The sequence below is a fragment of the Ailuropoda melanoleuca genome, chromosome 13, assembly GCF_002007445.2.
Source record: "Ailuropoda melanoleuca isolate Jingjing chromosome 13, ASM200744v2, whole genome shotgun sequence".
Lineage (NCBI taxonomy): Eukaryota > Metazoa > Chordata > Mammalia > Carnivora > Ursidae > Ailuropoda > Ailuropoda melanoleuca.
Window position 1 is genome coordinate 40,799,231 of NC_048230.1, and position 19,975 is coordinate 40,819,205.

General features: G+C 50.2%; 1 protein-coding gene across 1 annotated transcript in view; it reads right to left on the minus strand.

The window, feature by feature from the left end:
- Positions 1-5,425: 5,425 nt before the first annotated feature.
- ST6GALNAC1 (ST6 N-acetylgalactosaminide alpha-2,6-sialyltransferase 1) overlaps positions 5,426-19,975 on the minus strand; it is a 28,553-nt gene continuing 14,003 nt past the window's right edge. The window contains exons 2-9 of the mRNA XM_034641785.1: positions 9,072-9,750; positions 8,103-8,271; positions 7,782-7,953; positions 7,431-7,569; positions 7,082-7,185; positions 6,823-6,912; positions 6,632-6,731; positions 5,426-6,383 (exon numbers count right to left, since the gene is read on the minus strand). Of these exons, the coding sequence (XP_034497676.1) occupies positions 6,192-6,383; positions 6,632-6,731; positions 6,823-6,912; positions 7,082-7,185; positions 7,431-7,569; positions 7,782-7,953; positions 8,103-8,271; positions 9,072-9,750 (1,645 nt within the window). The 3' untranslated portion in view covers positions 5,426-6,191. The remainder of the gene's footprint in view (positions 6,384-6,631; positions 6,732-6,822; positions 6,913-7,081; positions 7,186-7,430; positions 7,570-7,781; positions 7,954-8,102; positions 8,272-9,071; positions 9,751-19,975) is intronic.

Here is a 19,975-nt window from a genome sequence, read left to right on the forward strand (position 1 = left end):
CCTTCCTTCCTTCCTTCCTTCCTTCCTTCCTTCCTGAGAGAGCGTGAGAGTACATGCATGAGCATGTGCGTGGGGTGGGGGGCAGGGGGCGAGGGAGAGAGAATCCCAAGCAGACTCCACACACACAGCGCAGAGCCCAGCGTGGGGCTCCATCTCAGGGATCTGAGATCCTGACCTGAGCCGAAACCAAGAGTTGGACACTTAACTGACTGAGCCCCCCAGGCACCCCCAAGATATTAGAATCCTTTAAAACTGTCAGGTAATCTTCCTAGAAGAAGAGAAGAGGTCTGCTGTGGGTCACAGATCAGCTGACCTGTAGCACTGAAATAAGTTAAGTGCTGTTGCATTTCATTTTGGATATATAACTTTCTTTTCTGATAATGAGAAAATTGGTTTCCATTATCCTTAATATAGTTACCTATTTGTTTCATCCTATAATACACCAAAAGTGGTTTCGGGAGTTCTAAGCCACAGCACCATGTAAAACAAACCTACCAAGCAGAATTCGGTATTTATTTGCAATTCTTTTTGTCTTTATTCTGAGGACATATAGTTGAAATATAGTCCTGTGCCCCCTACCGCATCTGTGTGGTTATAAATAACATTTTAATACAATTAGGTTCCATTTCTTTTCCTTTCCTTTCTTTTTAAGAGTTTACCACTTTGTCCATTTTTTTTTCAATTGCTTATCTTTGTATTCCGTGTTGGGATTGTCCCCCCATTCCTTGCTGACTTTAATATTTTTTGAGGATTAAGTGTCTGTTAAAGGCAAAAAGAGACAACAGGCTCAAAATACAGTCATTGGCACTAAACCACATGTCAGCAAACCAAGACTTAATATCTAGGGGCGCCTGGGTGGCACAGAGGTTAAGCATCTGCCTTCGGCTCAGGGCGTGATCCCGGCGTTATGGGATCGAGCCCCACATCAGGCTCTTCTGCTATGAGCCTGCTTTCCTCTCCCACTCCCCCTACTTGTGTTCCCTCTCTCACTGGCTGTCTCTGTCTCTGTTGAATAAATAAATAAAATCTTTAAAAAAAAAAAAGACTTAATATCTAAAGTAATTGCAGTTTTACCCTTTGGGATTGTGGCCTTTAACCAGTCAATCTGGAGTTACCGATCAGCGCTCATGAGGTGGTCTGCATGATAGACCCCTCGTTTCCCCCAAAGGAAGTTGACTTTTCCTGAAACAATCCACTCTTTTGTTAGAAACTGTCCCTCCCCCAGCCATCTTCCACCTGTAAGAGCCTTTATTTTGTAGAGCTCCTGGGAGATCGTTTCTATTTGTTAGAGGAGATGCTTCCCCATTCATGGTTGTTAAATAAAGCCAATAAGGTCTTCAAATTTACTCAGTTGATTTTTTTTTGTAACGGTACAAAGGCAAAGCTATGCCAGAAGGTACCTTGGAGGTGTCACTCCCTCCCCACACCCTGTTCTACACTCTCATCCTTTCTGTCCTGTTCCTATTCACCCCTGAAGGGGCTCAGAACAAGCCTCTCCAAAATGTGCCACTTTGGTTGTGGACTACTTAGAACTGGAGAAGCCAATCAAGAACTGTGGGCTCAAGAGAAAGTTTTGACCTTCCCTTAATTACCTAGAAGATCCTACATTGCAGTTCTTACCCAAAATAAGAGTTATTGCCAGAGATAAATTTTCTTTGAGTGACCCATCTGTATGGTGGGCAAACGTCTAGTTATGAAAGATCTGCTTTTCTCATTACCCCATGAATTGCCCTCCTTCCATTTGAAGCCTGAGCTTCCATTTCATTCCTTTGCTCAGGATGGTGATGGGTGGGGGGGGGGCGCCTGGGTGGCTCAGTCGTTAAGTGGCTGTCTTCGGCCCAGGGCGTGATCCCAGGGTCCCTGCTCCGCTAGGAGCCTGCTTTTTCCTCTCCCACTCCCCCTGCTTGTGTTCCCTCTCTCGCTGGCTGTCTCTCTCTCTCTGTCAAATAAATAAATAAAATCTTAAAAAAAAAAGGATGGTGATGTAGGAAACAAAGGCAAAAGAAAAAATTAAATTTCCTTATAACCTGCAGCCCACTGACAAATACTTGAGGCAGGCAGAGTACAACATTCCTCTAGGAAACTCCCAACTGTCTTAAAGTTGATGCTTTGCTAGTGGAACAAACAACCTTAGCTTGACAATAGCAAGGCCTCCAGTATCCTGTGAGTCTTCTTTAACATATGAAAGTATTTTTGGAAGCATCCCTTCTTCCTTACCTCTCCAAACTCCCAAGTATGTAATCAGCCATTCCTTACAACCCTAGTGTACCAGCTCTTCCTGCACACGGGTCCTGTCCCTGTGCTTTAATAAAATCACCTTTTTTGCACCAAAGATGTTCCAAGAATTCTTTCTTGGCTGTCAGCTCCGGACCCCAACAACACCACTCCAAAATGACATGAAGGCCATATATACCTCATCTTACCTTTCTGTCTTTGAACCTCTCATGTATGTGGGGTTCCCGTACATATGAAATTAAATTAGATTTTCTCCTATTAATCCGTGTCATGTCAATTTCATTCTTAGACCAGGCAGAAGAACCATTGAAGGGTAAAGGAAAATTTTTCCCACCCAACACCCTGCTTAGGTAACCAATCTCACCGGTTTTTGGTATCTTTTCCTCATGTTTCCTTTTTGCAAAAATAAGCAGGTACACGTATATTTGATTTCTTTTTTCCTATGTAAAAGATATAAATGCTGTACTTTTTTCTCTTTACTTTTTAAAAAAGATTTTATTTATTTATTTTTGAGAGAGGGAGGGAGAGGAGCAGGGATAGGAGCAGAGAGAGAGGGAGAGAGAGCAGGGAGAGAAGCAGAAGGAGAGGGACAAGTAGACTCCAGTCTGAGTGCAGAGCCCCATGTGGGGCTCATCTCACGACCCTGAGATCACAACCTGAGCCAAAACCAAGAGTCAGATGCTTAACTGACTGAGCCACACAGGTGCCCCTTGTCTTTACTTTTTGAAAAAAAAAAAAAGTGCCTGGGTAGCGCAGTCGTTAAGCGTCTGCCTTCGGCTCAGGGCGTGATCCCGGTGTTCCGGGATCGAGCCCCACATCGGGCTCCTCCACTGGGAGCCTGCTTCTTCCTCTCCCACTGCCCCTGCTGTGTTCCCTCTCTCGCTGGCTGTCTCTCTGTCACATAAATAAAAATAAAATCTTTAAAAAAAATGAAAAAAACTAACAGTATACCCTAGAAACCACAGCATGTCGGCTCACAGAGATCTTCCTCATTTTATTTCAGCTGTTCAGTCCTCCATTGTGTGGTTGTACCATTCTTTATGTTTATATCTCTTATGTTTAAGCACCTCAGCAGTTCCCAATATTTTGCAATTTTGAGCATTGTGGCAGGGAACAACCTTGTGTGTATTTATTTGTGTATTGTTGGAGATATATCTTCAGGGCAAATTCCTAGTGAGGGGATTTTTTGGTGAAGAAGCTGTTGATTTCTGTGTTGATTTTATATCCTGCTGATGTAGGAGAGACGTTAGGGTTCAAAGCCAATGGCCATAAACATGGTTTTATGAAAGCAGGGGGACAGGACCCATGGGCAGAAAGAGCTGCACTGGGGGCATGAGGAGTGGCCCATTATATACTCTCAAGTTGGGAGGGGGTTAGGCACAGTGCAAGCTTCCCAGGTATTTTGACAACAAGGTTTCCGGGATCCTGAGGAGCCCAGCTATTTTTAGGAGAAAGTCATTTATTACTGTTTAGTAAAAACTCAGTCATGAGACTCTTCAGATGTCTATCAGTGGTTCACATGCTTGGGGGGTGATTGCCAACATGTATCTTGTGGGGTGGAGATAAAGGAAGTTTCTAAAGTTATTTTTATATGTTAAAGAAGGCTTACAGGATCCTGGGGGTTGGGCTAACATTGCCTTTGCCCTTAGCAAGGTATTAACATTGAGACAGCTGAGTTCTTAGAGGAATGCTACTCTGTCTGTTTTAAGGACTTGTCAGTGGGCTGTAAGTAGTAAGGAAACTTAATTTTTTTTCCTTTGTTTCCCACATTACTGCTGCCTAACTCTATCAACACCATATAGCATATTCTGTCGTATACTACCGGCAGAGGACCTTCAACTCTACCTTCTCAAATTTAAGTTCAGGCCCCAAACATAAAGGCTGAGCCTCGTTTATCTGGATCCAAAGTGCAGTAAACTGTTGTGTTAGCTCACTCCGGATGTACCAGTCAAAAGATTTAGAAAAGAGATACTCAGAGGCGTAAAGAAATAGGAAATAATCTATGTGCAGATGGTGATAGTATATCACATCCTTCAAAAACGATGACCAGGAAGAGGATATAACGTAGAGAAAATCCACTTAGAACAGCAACGAAGAAGATAAAATACTGAGCAGTCCGTTCAACAAGGAATGTTCGAAATCTGTATGAGGAAACAGTAAAATACTGCAAGAGACAAAAGTAAATTTGGGCAAGTGGAGAACCGTCTCTTGCTCTTGGAAAAGAGAACTCAATGTAATACATCCAGCCAGTCTTCCCAAGTAAATCTAATGCAATTCCAATTAAAATACCAAGACATTTTTTCTAGATCCTAAACGGATACTAAAATTTACGTGGAGGAATAAACGTGTAAGGATAGCTAGGAAAACCTGAAGGAGACGTGCTGAGCATTCAGAAAGGGCGGGGATGGGGTGCCCCAAGATGCCGCCACCTGCTGCCCAGATCTGGTACTGCAGCCCTTCTGAGCAAAGCAAAACCTGTCCTATTTGTATTAAATTAGCTTTTGGTGACTAGCATAATATAATTTAAAAAAAAATAAATTAGCTTTTGAACCTTGAGCATGAAGTCTAAAAGACAGCTTTTTTTTTTTTTTTTTTTTTTTTTTTTTTTTTTGCCTCCCACGCCCTCCATCTCCTTCATCAGGGGGCTTTATTCGGTTTAGGATCTTTAGAGTTCTTCTGGGCTTCAGAGTCCAAATCCTATAGCTAGAGCTCAAGGGGATAAGAGGAGCTGAAAAGCCTTTGGCTTGGTCCAGATTCTCAACGTGGGGTTTGAGGAAATGCAGGCTGATGGGAGGATAGAGAATGAAAGGGGAGGAAACTGGGTCCTTTTTGCGTCAGGCTTTTTACAGACTGTAATTTTTTTTTTAAAGATTTTATTTATTTATTCGACAGAGATAGAGACAGCCAGCGAGAGAGGGAACACAAGCAGGGGGAGTGGGAGAGGAAGAAGCAGGCTCATAGAGGAGGAGCCTGATGTGGGGGCTTGATCCCGTAATGCCGGGATCATGCCCTGAGCCGAAGGCAGACGCCTAACCGCTGTGCCACCCAGGCGCCCCAGACTGTAATTTTTTAAATCCTTGTGGAATGGGTGTCCTAAAAATCATGCTACAGATTATAAAACAGTGGCCTCAGGACATGATAGAAGATGTTTTTTCAAGGATAAAATGGTGACTCTCATACAAATATAAAATGAATGCATGTCAAGGATTTTATTTAGCTTATGAATTAATGAAGGAACCAGTAAGATGTAAAAACTGGTTCAAAGGAGAACCCCAAAGTACAGATAGACATACAGGCAGTCAGGAACACTAACATGAATTTGCTGGTATGTGCAGAACAGGTCACTGCCCACAGGGCAATCATCACTTGCATCTTCATTGTACAAGATTTATTTGCATCTCCATGGGCAAGAATTGTTTTTATTACTATCAGTTTTCTGCAACCCAGAGAGTTGTCAAAGAGCTCAAAGACAAGGAAAGGTGCAGATTCTTCTAGAATCAGATAAGCCCTGGAGGGAAGGGTCCTCTAGACAATCTCCAGTGAAATTAAGTAAGGCCTTCAAGATTTCACAGCTGCTAAGTACAAGATTTGTAATTCGAAACCAAATCTACACGTCTCCATAGGCTCCCCCTCCCCCCGCCCACCAGTGTCAGGTAGCTTTTGGATAGTCAAGTGTGCCATTCACACGAGATTTGCGTATTGACCGGTCATCACCCCATTTCATTCAAATTCCTTGGTCTCAAGACTGGAGTCCTCCCTCCTTTGAACAGAACCCACAGCAACGTCCCCAAAGCCTCAATCAGTCATTTGTAGTCTTGAAAGCGTCTTCCCCTAGGTGCCAGGGTTCCCTGGGGAGCCTGGCCTGAGCCCTGGGAAAATGGTGGTAGAGTGTCAAGACTCCCACCGTGCCCCGTGCCTTGGAACGGCCCAAGAGACTGCTACGGCCCAGGCTCTGGTCACATCTTTGGTTCAGAAATTAGGGGACGCTGGTACAACCGGATTATACCTTCATCATGCAGCCGCTTCCAGAGTGTTCTCTCTAGCGGGAAGTCATGGTTGATATAAAAGACTGTTCGTTTCCAGGACTTATCATAGTAGTGATCAGAAAAGCGCTCGTGGCCCTCGGTGATGAAGCCATAGGCGCTCACCTGCGTGAAGGTTGGAGGAGAAATGAGGCCTGAAGTTGCTCCCTCCCAGGCTTGTTCTCAGGGGCTGTGTGTTACTGGGGGGCCCTTCATCCTGGTTCCCTCCCTGGGGTCCGGGCGCAGGCTCCCTGATGTACATGGGCTTACGTGTGTGGATCGACACGCCCACCCTCCCCTGCCCGGCCGCTGTCCCCTGCGGGGGCAGGTCCAGAGACGGCACACAGCTCTCCCGCTCCTAGGCAGAGCCTCACCTGGTCACAGAGCTGAAGGGCCGTGAGCAGCAGCAGGGCCCCCGTGGTGGGACGATAGATTCTCCAGTGGCTGGAGTCCAGGGTCTTTGACCTCAGAAACCTGGGAAATAGTGCAGCCCCTGCCATCAGGAGGCCGCAGGGATGAGAGGGACCTGGTGCCTTCTACACGCGCCCTGCCACTCTGCACTCACCTGTTCTTCATGTAACGGATGAAGTCGGGGTGCGGCAGGAGATACCTGTCCAACTGCAGCTGTTCCCGGAAAGCCTCCTGGGGCCTGCGCCTGTGGGTGGCAATGGGCGTTCACCTCCCCCGACACGGGCCAAGTCCGGGCCAGCGGCAAGACGGGGCCCCATCTCCAGGGGATCGCTAAGGCTGTCCCCACCTGTCCGGCCCTTCACAGCCGCCCAATACACAGCTCAGCCCAGGGTAAGGGAGGGGGCGGTGGATACCTGAACCAGGAAAGGCTACTTTTCACCAGGGTCTGATTCAGAAGCAGGGCTTCCAGCCACTCATAGTCCCGGGTGCCCTCCAGGAAGTGCAGGTAGCGGACATCCTGAGGACCAAGGACAGTGTGTGCTCCAGGAGTCCTGCCTTCAGGCCCCGGGGCTGGCGGGAGGGGGGGGGTGCTCCGATGCCAGCCTGCCCACTTGCTCTCTGGCCGTCCTGCCCGCTCTTGCCCCTCGTAGGAACAGAGCCTGTGCCAACCAGACTCCGGACATGGGACACCAGGCTCCCTTTCTCAGCTCGTGCTCCCCATTCAGATTCTGTGTGTGGCCAGGCCCGGTCCTCCCTGCTCACCTTTCCCAGTGGCACGTGCAGGAAGCCCCGACCGCCCAAGGCAAGCAGGCTCTGCGTTATGGAGAAGGCAGTGAAGCCATAGAAGGACGTCCGGGTGCCCACATCCTGTTCGTAGCCCTTAGTTAGAGCTCCACTCAGTCTAGCGGGCAGACAGAACCACATAGGACGGGACCATGAGCGCAGGACGGAAAGGCGTGGAGGCGGGCGGGGAAGGAAAGGAGAGATGGGGAGGCAGCTGGTGTAAAGGGGAATTCTCCGGAAAGTCCAGGCATGCCCCCTTCCAGATGCAGGCATAGAACGCCCTATTGGATCCCTCAGTCCGGAGGGGGCGCTTGGGGCGGGACCGCTTACCGGAACACGTGATCGTGGCTGTCTATCTCCTGGCCCATGCGGGAGTTGTTCAGGATGCCCCCGTTGCCCACCACGGCACAGGTGATGCACTGGGAGCTCCCAGCGGGGAGGCTGGCCAGGAGCAGCTGCTGCTGGGGCACCGGGGGGAAGCGTGTCACCACCTTCTGCACCACTGGAACAAGGGGGCTCCGCTCAGAGCCCTGGAAGGGCCAGGGGGGGCCAGCCCATCATCTCTCCCCGCGCTGGGGGCCCCCAGGGAAGAGGCAGACCGAGCCAGAGGCCAGCGGCCCAGCCTTCCCCCCCACCCCCGGCAAGACTCACAGGAGTAGTTGAGCTCCATGAAGCCGAAGGGCGGTGCGAAGTGTTCCAGGCGCTCCCACTCTCTCTGGTTGAAGCAGCTGGAGTCCAGGAAGAGGGTGAGGTTGGCCAGGAAGAGTTTCTGGAGCCAGGGTGACTTGGAGGCCTTGACCTTCACTGAGTCGGAGCAGCTCTACATGCAGGAGGGTGGGTCAGGCAGGGACAGGCCGGCAAGGTCACGGCCAGGGGCCAGGCTGGGGCAGGGGCGGAAAGTGGGCCTCAACGTTTGGAAGGCAGCACCTCTGCTATTTGGAGGCCCGCCGACCCTCCCTCGCCATTGTCCTCAGAGTCCCAGAGTACGGGCCAGTCTTCGGGTTCTTGGGGACACACCCTGGCGGGCAGAAAGGGGACGGGCCGCGGGAGAGCCTGGAGTGCTGGCCAGGGCCTGGCTACAGTTCTGCGTGTAAACAGATATATTTTGAAGGTGTCCCGCCCGAGGCTGAGGGCCCAGGCTGCTTTTCTTAGGGATGGAAGAGAGGGAAGGTCGGGGAATTGCATGCGGGGAATACAAGGCCTTCCCAGGAATCGGGGTCGGGCATCAGGTTGGGGGTCCTCGGCTGTCCGTCCTGCCCTTCCATGCCACCTCGCAACTCTTGCCGGCTTCCCCTGCCAGAGGATGGCCCCAGAGCAGGTAGCACTCTCTCACCCTGCTCAGTGACCTCCCAGGCCTTCGGGGGCTCCAGCGCAGAGCTCCTCTCCCTCCCCCCTTCCCATGCTGCCCGGGCCAGGATCTGGGACCTGCCTTCCCCGCCCGCTTCGACCACTCAACCACTCGACCACTCGAGCAAAGAAGGTTGGGGTGAAAGCAGGGTAGAGTAGGGCATGGGGCGGGGGGCAACAAGGCAGAGCCTGAGGACGGAGTCTGGGAGGTCAGGGTGGTAGGGGTGCTGTCTGCAAGGGGCTTCGGAGCGGGGAGGCCGTGGCCAGACTCACCGACCGTAGGGCCCCCGTGTCAAAGCTGTATTGTTCCTCAAAATCCCACCGGGGCTCGGACTTGAAGTTGGAGGCCCGAAGACTTGGGCTTCTCTGTGTGGTTCGGCTCTGGAAAGGGGTGGAGGGCTGCGTGGCCCGGCCTGTCTCCCGGTGGGGGACGACTGGTGTGGTCACTCCTTTCATTGTCCTCCCCATTGACCCTGCTCCTGGTGTGGTCAGCGCCTCCACCTGACTTTCCGGCACCGGCGTCCTTGCTGCGGTCCGCGCTTTGCCCTGAGGCTCTGGGGGCTCTGTCCTGGTGGCTGTGGGGTCCTTGTTCTGGTCCTGCCTTCCTTTGATGGTCCTGGTGTCCTGACTCCTCAGCGACAATGTCTCTGCCCCGTCAGAGGCCACCCCCCCGTCCTGCGCCCTTGGAGGCCGTGTGTCCAGCAGGGTGTCCTTCCTCTCCTGACCCCTTGGTGGGGCCAGCTCAGCCGAGGCAGCCCCCCTGGCCTCTGCTCTGGTGTCGTTGTGGGCGGCGTGGGCCATGGCCTGGGCCGTGGCCCGGGGGGCCTGCGTGCTGTTTTCCTGCGTCGACGCCACCCCCGGGGCCATTGTCCCTCCTCGCCCGGTGACAGCCTGCCATGCAGCCTTGCGGAGCAACTTTGGAGACCTCTCCTTGTGAAGCATGTGCTGATTCCTAGGGACAGACGTAAATGTGGATTAAGCCGAGGGTCGTATCCCCAGGTTGGAAGCATAATTAGTATTGATCTGGTGCCTTGGGTGGACTTCGAACCAGCTTCCATAAGACATGACGGGAAGGTGCGTTACCGTCCATACCCGAAATGAAGCCGCACCCGTTGGTGACAGGTCTGGAAACTTACCTCTGACCCATAAACAGACCACGGTGGTCTCGCCCTGGGGAGCGTGTGAGCTCGGTGCGTGCAAGGGAAGGGGCTCTGTCTGGGCAGGGGGTGGTCCCAGACAGGTGGGCAGGACCTGATTATTATCCACCTCGTAGGTCAGACTGGGGAGTTTGGGCTTTTTCATCGGTCTTCTCGTCCAGGAGGAGCTACTGAAGAATTTCAGGTGGGAGATGGGCGCCTGGAGCTGTGGGGTGGGGGCACAGTAGCTGAATTCCAGCCTGGCTGTGCTTTTTCCTAGCAGCGGGACAAGACTGATGCAGGGTGCCTGTTCTGGCTTCTGGCACTCCAGGTTTTTGGCTCCGAGGATAAGATTTCCTTTCTTTTTATTTCCCCCTTTTGCGTGAGGCTGCCAAACGTGTCCCTTAATTTATGCAAAGTAGCATCAGTTGTTCTGCTGAGGAAAACATGGGTCCTCAACTGTGCATTCTTCTCTAACTGGACTTGGAGGTGTGTTCTCTGTGCTACACAGGTTTGGGGGGATTCCTGGGAGCCTTGGGGAAAAGAATTGTCCTATCTGGGGACCTATAGCCATCACCCTCATGGATTTCCAGGTGTCCTTAACTCCTGCTCCTTTCCCGGGCGTGCTAGGCGTCCGTGGCTCACCGTGATCACTCTTGTCCCAAGCGGCTCCCTTTTGTCTGCTTCTACCATTCTTCTTCCGAGTCCTAGATCACAGACTTACTGAGGCCGCAGAGCGAGAAGGAGAAACATGAAATGTGCAGCCAGAGAGACCTGAGAATCTCCAGCACTTCCCTTCTGTATATTAGCTGGTGTGGCTGGGAGAAGTCTTAACCCGCCTGATCCTGGCTTTTCCTATCTGTAAAATGGGCCGCTGCCTTCTGCTTCTGGGAGAAGTCTGCTGCGAGCGTTAACTGACAGCATGCTTTTAGCCTCTGGCACAAAACCCAGGCTCAACCAAACAAGTTCCCGGCTTCTCAGCCCTGCTGTGGGGCTCTGTTCCCAGTCCTTCTCGGTTTGTCCCGGGCAAGGTGGGGGTCTCCTGAGCCTGGTCCCCTCCTTCTCTGGTTGCAGCTTTGACTCCCCCCCCACCCCCCCGCCTCCCAGCTCCACGGCCACTGATCTGTTCTCTTACACAGCAAATATTTATTGAGCGTCTCCTGTGAACGCTGTGCTAGTTACCGGGGCCTGGGGGATGAGCGCAACCAGATACATTCCTCACCCCACGGAGCCCAGGATATAAAGGGGACGACAGCTCCTCACGCAGAGAGACGTCAAGTTGTAACCCGGGCACGTGCGGGGAAATGGGCGAGCGTGAAGAAGCCAAGGGAGGCAGCCCGACCCAAGCTCCGTTTCCCGTGACAACATGAGGCGGAAACCCTATGTGTCCTCGAATTGGGCATGTTTGGGGATTGTGTTCGCTCAAGGGAATGCCAAGCTCCTCCCTGAATCGCACACCTGGAAGAGGCAGAGATCAGTCTAAGCGGCCCTTACCACGAAGCCACGATGCCACATCATCACATCGATGCTTTCAAAGGGCTTTCTGAGCCCCCAGGAAATGGATTTAAACACACCGAAGAGAATAGACTCTGAAATATGGAACCTGCGGAACATCTCATTCAACACGTGTTCACTAGAAGTCTAGTGCCATGTGCTGTGGAGGTCCCAGGAGTACAGATTTGAAAAACCCGCAAAGTGCACTGTAGTCACTGTTCTTAAAGGGGGAAGACAGAGGAGAGGTACACTCACTAGGCAGATTACCTCCTTAATCCTTCCTCATTTAGGGCCTCCCTCCCGCACTGTGGCCTCCACGGAAGTATTTCCCCGCTGCCTGGGCCCCAGGGCAGCACATTTATTCAGGTCTTCCAAGGGCACTGTCTGTGCTGACCTTGAAACTGAGAGAGGCCCTAACTTCTCCAGAGGTGGTTAGGGAAAGGCGAGCAGTGGGGTCCTTCCTCCTTGGAGCACACACAGTTTTAACTGGCCTCATGCAGCATATGCCTCTGCCTTTGTTATCTGGCTCAAAGAAGTCGCTTGAAGGGGCGCCTGGGTGGCTCAGTCGTTAAGCGTCTGCCTTCGGCTCAGGGTGTGATCCCAGAGTCCTGGGATCGAGCCCCATGTCGGGGTTTCTCCGCTGGGAGCCTGCTTCTTCCTCTCCCACTCACCCTGCTTGTGTTCCCTCTCTCACTGGCTGTCTCTCTCTGTCAAATAAATAAATAAAATCTTAAAAAAAAAAAAGTCACTTGGAGGAGAGCTATCCTAGACCTGAAAGGAGAGAAAGGCCATGAGACAGGGCTGGACGGTGGCCTGGAGCAGCCCGGAAAAGCTAATAGCCTTCAAGACTTTAGGCCTTTATTCCCTTTTTTGTTTTTTAAAAGATTTTATTTATTTATTTGACAGAGAGAGAGACAGCCAGCGGGAGAGGGAACACAAGCAGGGAGAGTGGGAGAGGAAGAAGCAGGCTCTCAGCAGAGGAGCCTGATGCGGGGCTCGATCCCAGAACGCCAGGATCACGCCCTGAGCCGAAGGCAGACGCTTAACAACTGAGCCACCCAGGTGCCCCTGTTTTCCACTTTCAACTAAGAAAAAAGCAGGCGGTTTATCATAAGGATAGAAAATGTCTTGAGGAGCCCAAGAGCAAGATGTGGTTGAGCTTCTAGAAGGATCTAGAACCTGGAGTCTCTCTCTTAGGCTGCTTTCCACTCTCTGCTCCTCAGCCTGCATGGCGGAGGATGGCTGCCCCATAAGACATGCTCTAGGGACTGATGAGTCTCTTTGCTCCCAGTTTTTAATGTTTATGGTTCTGGCCCACTTGTGTCCCTTGTCTGTTCCTGGCCACATGGCAAGTGACATGGGTCCTGGGGTCCACCCTGTCTGTGCACGAGAGGAGGACAGTCTCAAGAGAAAGGGGGGTTATTGGTTCATGAACTGGGTAGACATCCCTAAAATGTTCATTCTGGAAGAGTACCATCCATGCAGAGGAAAACCTGAGTTAGTCCTGAAAACAGTCTTTTCTAAACAAAAACTTATTTTTTTGAGAGAGAGAGAGAGAGAGAGAGCATGAGCAGAGGGGAGGGGCAGAGGGAGAAGCAGGCTTCCCGCTGAGCGGGGAGCCTGACACTGGACTCAATCCCAAGACCCTGGGATCATGACCTGAGCTGAAGCAGACGCTTTACCGACTGAGCCACCCAGGCGCCTCCCCAAACCGGAGCATATTCCTGATGGATTTGGGCCACCTTTATTTTGGTGCTGGAGTTTGAGTACTGGGAGACTCACTCTTCTCCCCTTTCATGGCACAACTGAGCTGAAGTCTGAAGCCCGAGGCACAGCAAAGGCCTAGGTGTTAACTCCGAGAGCAAACAGTTCTCGTTACTCGGCCGTGAGCCTCGGATTCACCTCCCCCTGTATTTTCCACCCCCAAACCGCCTCTAGAAATTTTCCTTCCAAAGGGCAAGCACCTTTGCATGGCTGTGATCGGGGAGATGGTGCAGCAGGGTGGATCTGTCCACTAGACGTCTCCAACTTGCAGCCTGGACAGCCGGCCTTCTGCCTCGTGGCCACGCCAGCCCCGAGGACGGAGCATCACGAGCTCCTCTCTGCAGTCCCTCCCTGAGGCAGGAGCCACAAGGTCCCTGATGACTCCTCTACGTTTTACAGGGAGTCGCAGCAATGACCCAGGTACTGAAAAAAATTATGTAATTAAGTTTCATTTCAGTTCCCTATAATTAAACACAGCTATGATTGCTAGGAATGTGGGTGTTTACGTAGGCATTTCCTTATGCTCTGACATGGTATTTACTGAATGCTCAAATTCCTTCCGTCCATATGGTGAGTGCCCTGCATTCGTCTCGTCCGCACCCTGGGTGATCCTGGATTTAAACGCCATGGGCAAGACCAGGGTGGGGTGAGGGAGGGGAACCTGTTTTCTATTAAGGGTTCAGAAGGACAGACAAGTTATCCAAGCAAAAAACAATTCAATATCAAAGTCTGATCTATTTGGGAGATAAAAATATAAAATGTTGCACTTCAAAAAATAAATGTATCATTAGCATGGCGAACATGGCTCTAGGCAATAAATGAAATGGTTACAAAAGAATAATTATCTGGCATCTTCTTCCCTCTAGATTCTGAGCTCCACAGACCTGGAAGCGAAAAAATGGCAAAAGGCTCAAAGTTTATTTATACTTGAAGCCATGTAAAGACTGTTGGCAAGAGAGCGGTATTTTCCCTTGAATCTAGCAGAGCTGATCCTTGAGCAGTGTGCGGATTAGGGCACCGACCCACTCACCGTCGAAAATCTGCATGTAACTCTTGAGTCCCCCCAGAGCTTCACTACTGATAGCCTGCTGTCGACCTGAATCCTTACCCATAGCATAAGGAAGTCAACACATTGGAATATTGCTCGGCTATAAAAAAGAATGAGGTCTTGACATTTGCAGCATAAGGAAGTCAACACATTGGAATATTGCTCGGCTATAAAAAAGAATGAGGTCTTGACATTGCAGCAACATGGATGGACATAAAGGGTATTACACTAAGTGAAGTAAGGCGGAAAAAGACAAATACCGTATGATTTCACTTATACGTAGAATCACAGAAACAAATGAACAAATGAAACAAAACAGAAACAGACTCATAGATACAGAGAGTAGAGTGGTGGTTGCCAGAGGGGAGGTGGGGGGGAGATGGACGAAATAGGTAAAAGGGATTAAGAAATACAATCTTCCAGTAATACAATAAATCAGACATGGGGATGTAAAGTACAAGCCTAGAGAATATAGTCAGTAAGATTATAACAACTTCACATGGTGACAAAGGAAAACGTGCCTGATTGTGAGCCTTTCATTATGTATATAAATATCGAATCATTGTGTTGCACACCTGAAACTGATACACAATATCGTATCTCAGTTATTCTTCAATAAAAAACAAAACAAAAAAACCCCCAAAACCTTTGATTTCCTAAATAATTCAGGGTTCTGCCATTCAATGGAACAGACACTAGAAGAGGCTTCAGGCTAGGTGTGCCTGCCCCGTGATGAGTGACTGGTCACACACATGCCTCTACTCACGTCCTCACGACCCGGACCCCCTCCCCCTAGTCCCCACCGTCAGCTTTGCTGATCGCTCGCTCATTTTATCTGGAGCACGCTTGCCTCTTCGGGGTTACGCGTCTGGTTCCCGCACCTCGGCTTCCGTTCTGCCTCTCCTTGAAAGGGGAACAAACTCCAGGCTCCCCAGCACTGCCTTTCCTCACCCCCTGCTGAGGACCCTCCATGACGGGCGGCTCTCACCGCCAGTACCCCACACTGTGGCTACCCCAGCCCAGAGCTGCCAAAACTCCCTTGGTGTCTACATAGCTCTTTAGGGGCCCTGATCTTATCTGAAATGGAAACCAGTCATTCTGTCCCCCCTCCCCTGCCCTTAACTTCACAGTATATTTTCCCCAGGAAATCCCGAAACTTTTTGCATGATTTACATTTTAGAACTTTGCTTTGAAACGTTAGATGTGTCCACAAGTTGCTTCGATCACTAAAAGCTGTACTGTGCCTTAATTAGCGTTAACTCTCTTTGTAGGCTGGGGAAAAAAAAAATACAGAAATCTGTATTCTGTTGTTATCCCAAGTGTTCTTTTTTCAGATCAAAGCCAATTCTCTTATTTGTTTAGTTTCTGGCCAATTAAATCCTAATGGGGGACAATATAAACTGGGAATAGAAGAGCAAACACATCCAAGCCACTGTTCCTAGTACTTAATAGCTGGATGCAATTTCCAAAGCTCTCCCCCAACAGAGGGGCCCAGAGCATTCTCTGAGATCCCCTTCATCTAACTGTGGCCTGGGAGATGGGAAGCTGGTTTAAAATTGGACGTTCTCCCTCCCTGTGATACACAAATACAGACATCAACCCACAGCTCTCCCCAGACCCACAGGTGCATGTCTTGAGAGCTAAGGAGAGTGGGGAAGACCTTGAACAAGGGTGGCGGTGGGTGGGACCAAGGTAAATGTTTTAAACCAAACAATGGGAGGTATCTATAGGTCCAGAACCCCAGGTACAAGATGAGACCGCGTACCCGGTGGCTGGGAAACTCTCCCTGAACCAAGGTTGTTCAAAGCAAAGTCAGTTTTCATCACCTGGGTGTGTTACCTCGATTAGCTCTTCTGGGGATAGTCACACCTGCGAGGAAACTTTGTCTCAGGGGTTAGCCCGAGTTCCGCTGGCGTTTTTATCCTGGCATCTTTGAGATAGTGACCTTGGGGGAAAATAACATTCCTCCCTTCCCCATCCCTCTGTCCAAGAGAGGAAGGAGAAGAGCAAGGGAGTCCAGTGGGCAGCTACCCCTGCCCGCGGTTGGGGCGGGAGGAGCTCCCTGAGAAATTGCCAAACCGCACAAGCGTGGTGACATTTAGTAACTTCAGGATCAGCCTTCCTGGTGGCACAGGGCAGCGCTCTCAGAGCACGCTGCCCGTGTCCTGCGAGGTGGCGCGAGGGCAGCTGTCTGCCGTGCTGTGGCGGGCACCTACCCAAGACCCCACCTCCGGAGCTCTGGCTATCCTCGCGTGTTGCACTTGAGTCTGACAGAAAACTAAATTCTTGGCCCTTGGCAAACAGGCGGGGGTGCACAATGGGGCGGGAAAGCACCTGCTTGAGTTCCAGCCCTGCCACTAACCAGCCAGACCTCGGGGAAGTCACAGAATGCTTAGAGCCCCTGTTTTCTCAACCATTAGATGGGAATCTTTTTTTTTTTTAAGATTTTATTTATTTGACAGATTGAGAGAGAGAGAGCGAGCATAAGCAGGGGAGTAGCAGGCAGAGGGAGAAGCAGGCTCCCCTCTGAGCAGGGAGCCCCACATGGAGCTCGATCCCAGGACCCTGGGATCATGACCTAAGCCGAAGGCAGATGCTTAACTGACTAAGCCACCTGCCCCCCTCCCCCAGATGGGAATCTTTTTTTTTTTTTTAAAGATTTTATTTATTTATTTGACAGAGATAGAGACAGCCAGCGAGAGAGGGAACACAAGCAGGGGGAGTGGGAGAGGAAGAAGCAGGCTCATAGCAGAGGAGCCTGATGTGGGGCTCGATCCCATAACGCCAGGATCACGCCCTGAGCCAAAGGCAGACGCTTAACTGCTGTGCCACCCAGGCGCCCCCCAGATGGGAATCTTAATACTAGTCTCACAATACTGTCGTGAGGACTTCACAAGCCAGTTTATAAAAGGCACTTGGAAAAATACCGTTTTATACAAATGGGTCAGGTGCTAACATGGACGACACACAGTGACCATCAGAGTCCCCATCCACTCCCCTTTGGGTTCACGTGTTCAGAGATGAAAGCCTAAAAGGGCAACAGGCGTCAAGGCCCATGGATAAGTGGTATTTCATTTACAGCACTAAACCACTTAATTGAGAAGGCGAGAAGTGGCAGGTAGACACGTGACTTAGAAATAGGGTAGTAAATGCCGAAAGAAAGAGCGGACAGAACTGAAGTAGGTTTGAAGTGGGTGCCTTGGGAAGCCGGATTCTAGAGTAGGGAGGAGTCACGAGGACCGATCTATGTCTTTTGTTTTCAGTTTTGGTTTTTTTTTTAAGATTTTATTTATTTATTTATTTAGAGGAAGCATGAGGTGGGGGAGGGTCAGAGGGAGAAGCAGACTCCCTGCTGAGCAGGGAGCCTGTGCGGGACTGGATCCTGGGGCTTCAGGATCATGACCTGAGCCTAAGGCAGTCGCTTAACCACCTGAGCCACCAGGCGCCCCAGGATTGCTCTATGTTGGTGTAAAATTTGCAGTACTATTTGACTGGAATATTTGCAAGTCAGCTTAAGAAAAAATAAATAAATAAATAAAGGGAAAAACACGAAAACTGAGTGAGACATCTTATCAAAAATTCTATGAAAATTTGAAAACGCAATGCAACGTCTAGTCCACAGATACTTACTGAGTGGTGTTCAGATGCCAGGCATTTAGAACCAGCTGTTAAGGGTTAACGACGGGAGAGCCATGGTCACTGATCTTACAGAGCTCCGGCTCGAACACGGGAACAGACGTGAACATAAACAGCGGCTATAAAGTGTTAGCCGTCCGATGCTATTAGTCATGCGTGTGGGAGAGGCTGCAGTTACAACCTAGCGACGGGGTTCTGCTGGGGGGGGCACTTCCCTGGGGAGGTGGTGCCTAAAGGAGTCTTTGGTTCCTGAATCTTTCTTCATCCTGGGGCTTCAGGATCATGACCTGAGCCTAAGGCAGTCGCTTAACCACCTGAGCCACCAGGCGCCCCAGGATTGCTCTATGTTGGTGTAAAATTTGCAGTACTATTTGACTGGAATATTTGCAAGTCAGCTTAAGAAAAAAATAAATAAATAAATAAAGGGAAAAACACGAAAACTGAGTGAGACATCTTATCAAAAATTCTATGAAAATTTGAAAACGCAATGCAATGTTTAGTCCACAGATACTTACTNCGTCTAGTCCACAGATACTTACTGAGTGGTGCTCAGATGCCAGGCATTTAGAACCAGCTGTTAAGGATTAACGACGGGAGAGCTATGGTCACTGATCTTACAGAGCTCCGGCTCGAACACGGGAACAGACGTGAACATAAACAGCGGCTATAAAGTGTTAGCCGTCCGATGCTATTAGTCATGCGTGTGGGAGAGGCTGCAGTTACAACCTAGCGACGGGGTTCTGCTGGGGGGGGCACTTCCCTGGGGAGGTGGTGCCTAAAGGAGTCTTTGGTTCCTGAATCTTTCTTCAGAAACGAACTTTGCTGATTATTCTTCCTTTTACAAAAGCAATGGGTGCTCATTCCCAAAAAAGCAGAAAAGGAATTTAAGCAGAAAAGGGTATCAGCCCGTGATTGTAGCCCCTCAAAGAATCTGCTGGTGTGCACGTCCAGATCCCCTTCCTATGCCTATTAGACTTACCAATGGAGTCGTTTACTATGTTGGAACATTGTTTAATTGTTTTCCTTGTATTTTCTCCCTTTCCCATTGGTGCCCACTTCTCACCCACCTGCAGCTGTTAAGAGCCCCGTGTTCATTGCCTCCATGGACATATGTGGCCGATAGGAGCTGGAAAGTAAAGGAAGTCTTAGAGGACCTCTGGCTTTCCCCCCAAACCTAAGCCCTAAACCAGGGAGAAGATTTGGTGGAATAGATAAAATGTCTCGGAGAAGGATTCCTCTGTTTCCTCCCACCATTGTCCCTGCCCTAAAAAGCTTCCTATGGGTGAGGAGGAGGGAGAGGACAAGGGAGAGAAGAAAGGGATCTGTGGGTCCCAAGGTCGGAGGGCTCCTGCACCCGACTTCCTTGTAGTGTTCCTGGAGTCTAATAAGACCCCAAGAGGAAATGACAGCACACTGATCCCAGGAACACAGGTCCGAAAATTCTCACCCCTAAGCAGGTAGACATGAAAGAGCCAAGAGGCAGAGACACATGAAAGAGTCTTGAGGGCAACACGACGGCTAAGAATCGGCGGCCCCCACCTGGGCCTGGCACCGCATCACGTGTCCGGGAGCCCCTGACGCCATCCTGGCAAAGGGGGCAGAGGAGCAAGAAAGGCTGAGATTAGGTTTCCCTGATGCTCGGTGAATGCGGGTCCAGGATCAGAAATCAGGAGGTTATAGAAAATAAAGTTATATCTCTTAGACGAAAATGAAATCTGATTAAAAAAAAGAAAAAGAGGGGCGCCTGGGTGGCACAGCGGTTAAACGTCTGCCTTCGGCCCAGGGCGTGATCCCGGCGTTATGGGATCGAGCCCCACGTCAGGCTCTTCTGCTATGAGCCTGCTTCTTCCTCTCCCACTCCCCCTCCTTGTGTTCCCTCTCTCGCTGGCTGTCTCTCCCTCTGTTGAATAAATAAATAAAATCTTTAAAAAGAAAAAAAAAGAAAAAGAAAATCCACAGCCCTAATTTTATAGCTCGCTCTTACCCATCAGCTCTAAAGCCAACACAAGGCATAGAGTCTTTGAAGGCAAATTCATTCCAGACCAGAGACATAGTCTTAGTCTTAGCTACATATCCGGGAGCCCCCTGGAGACTGGACC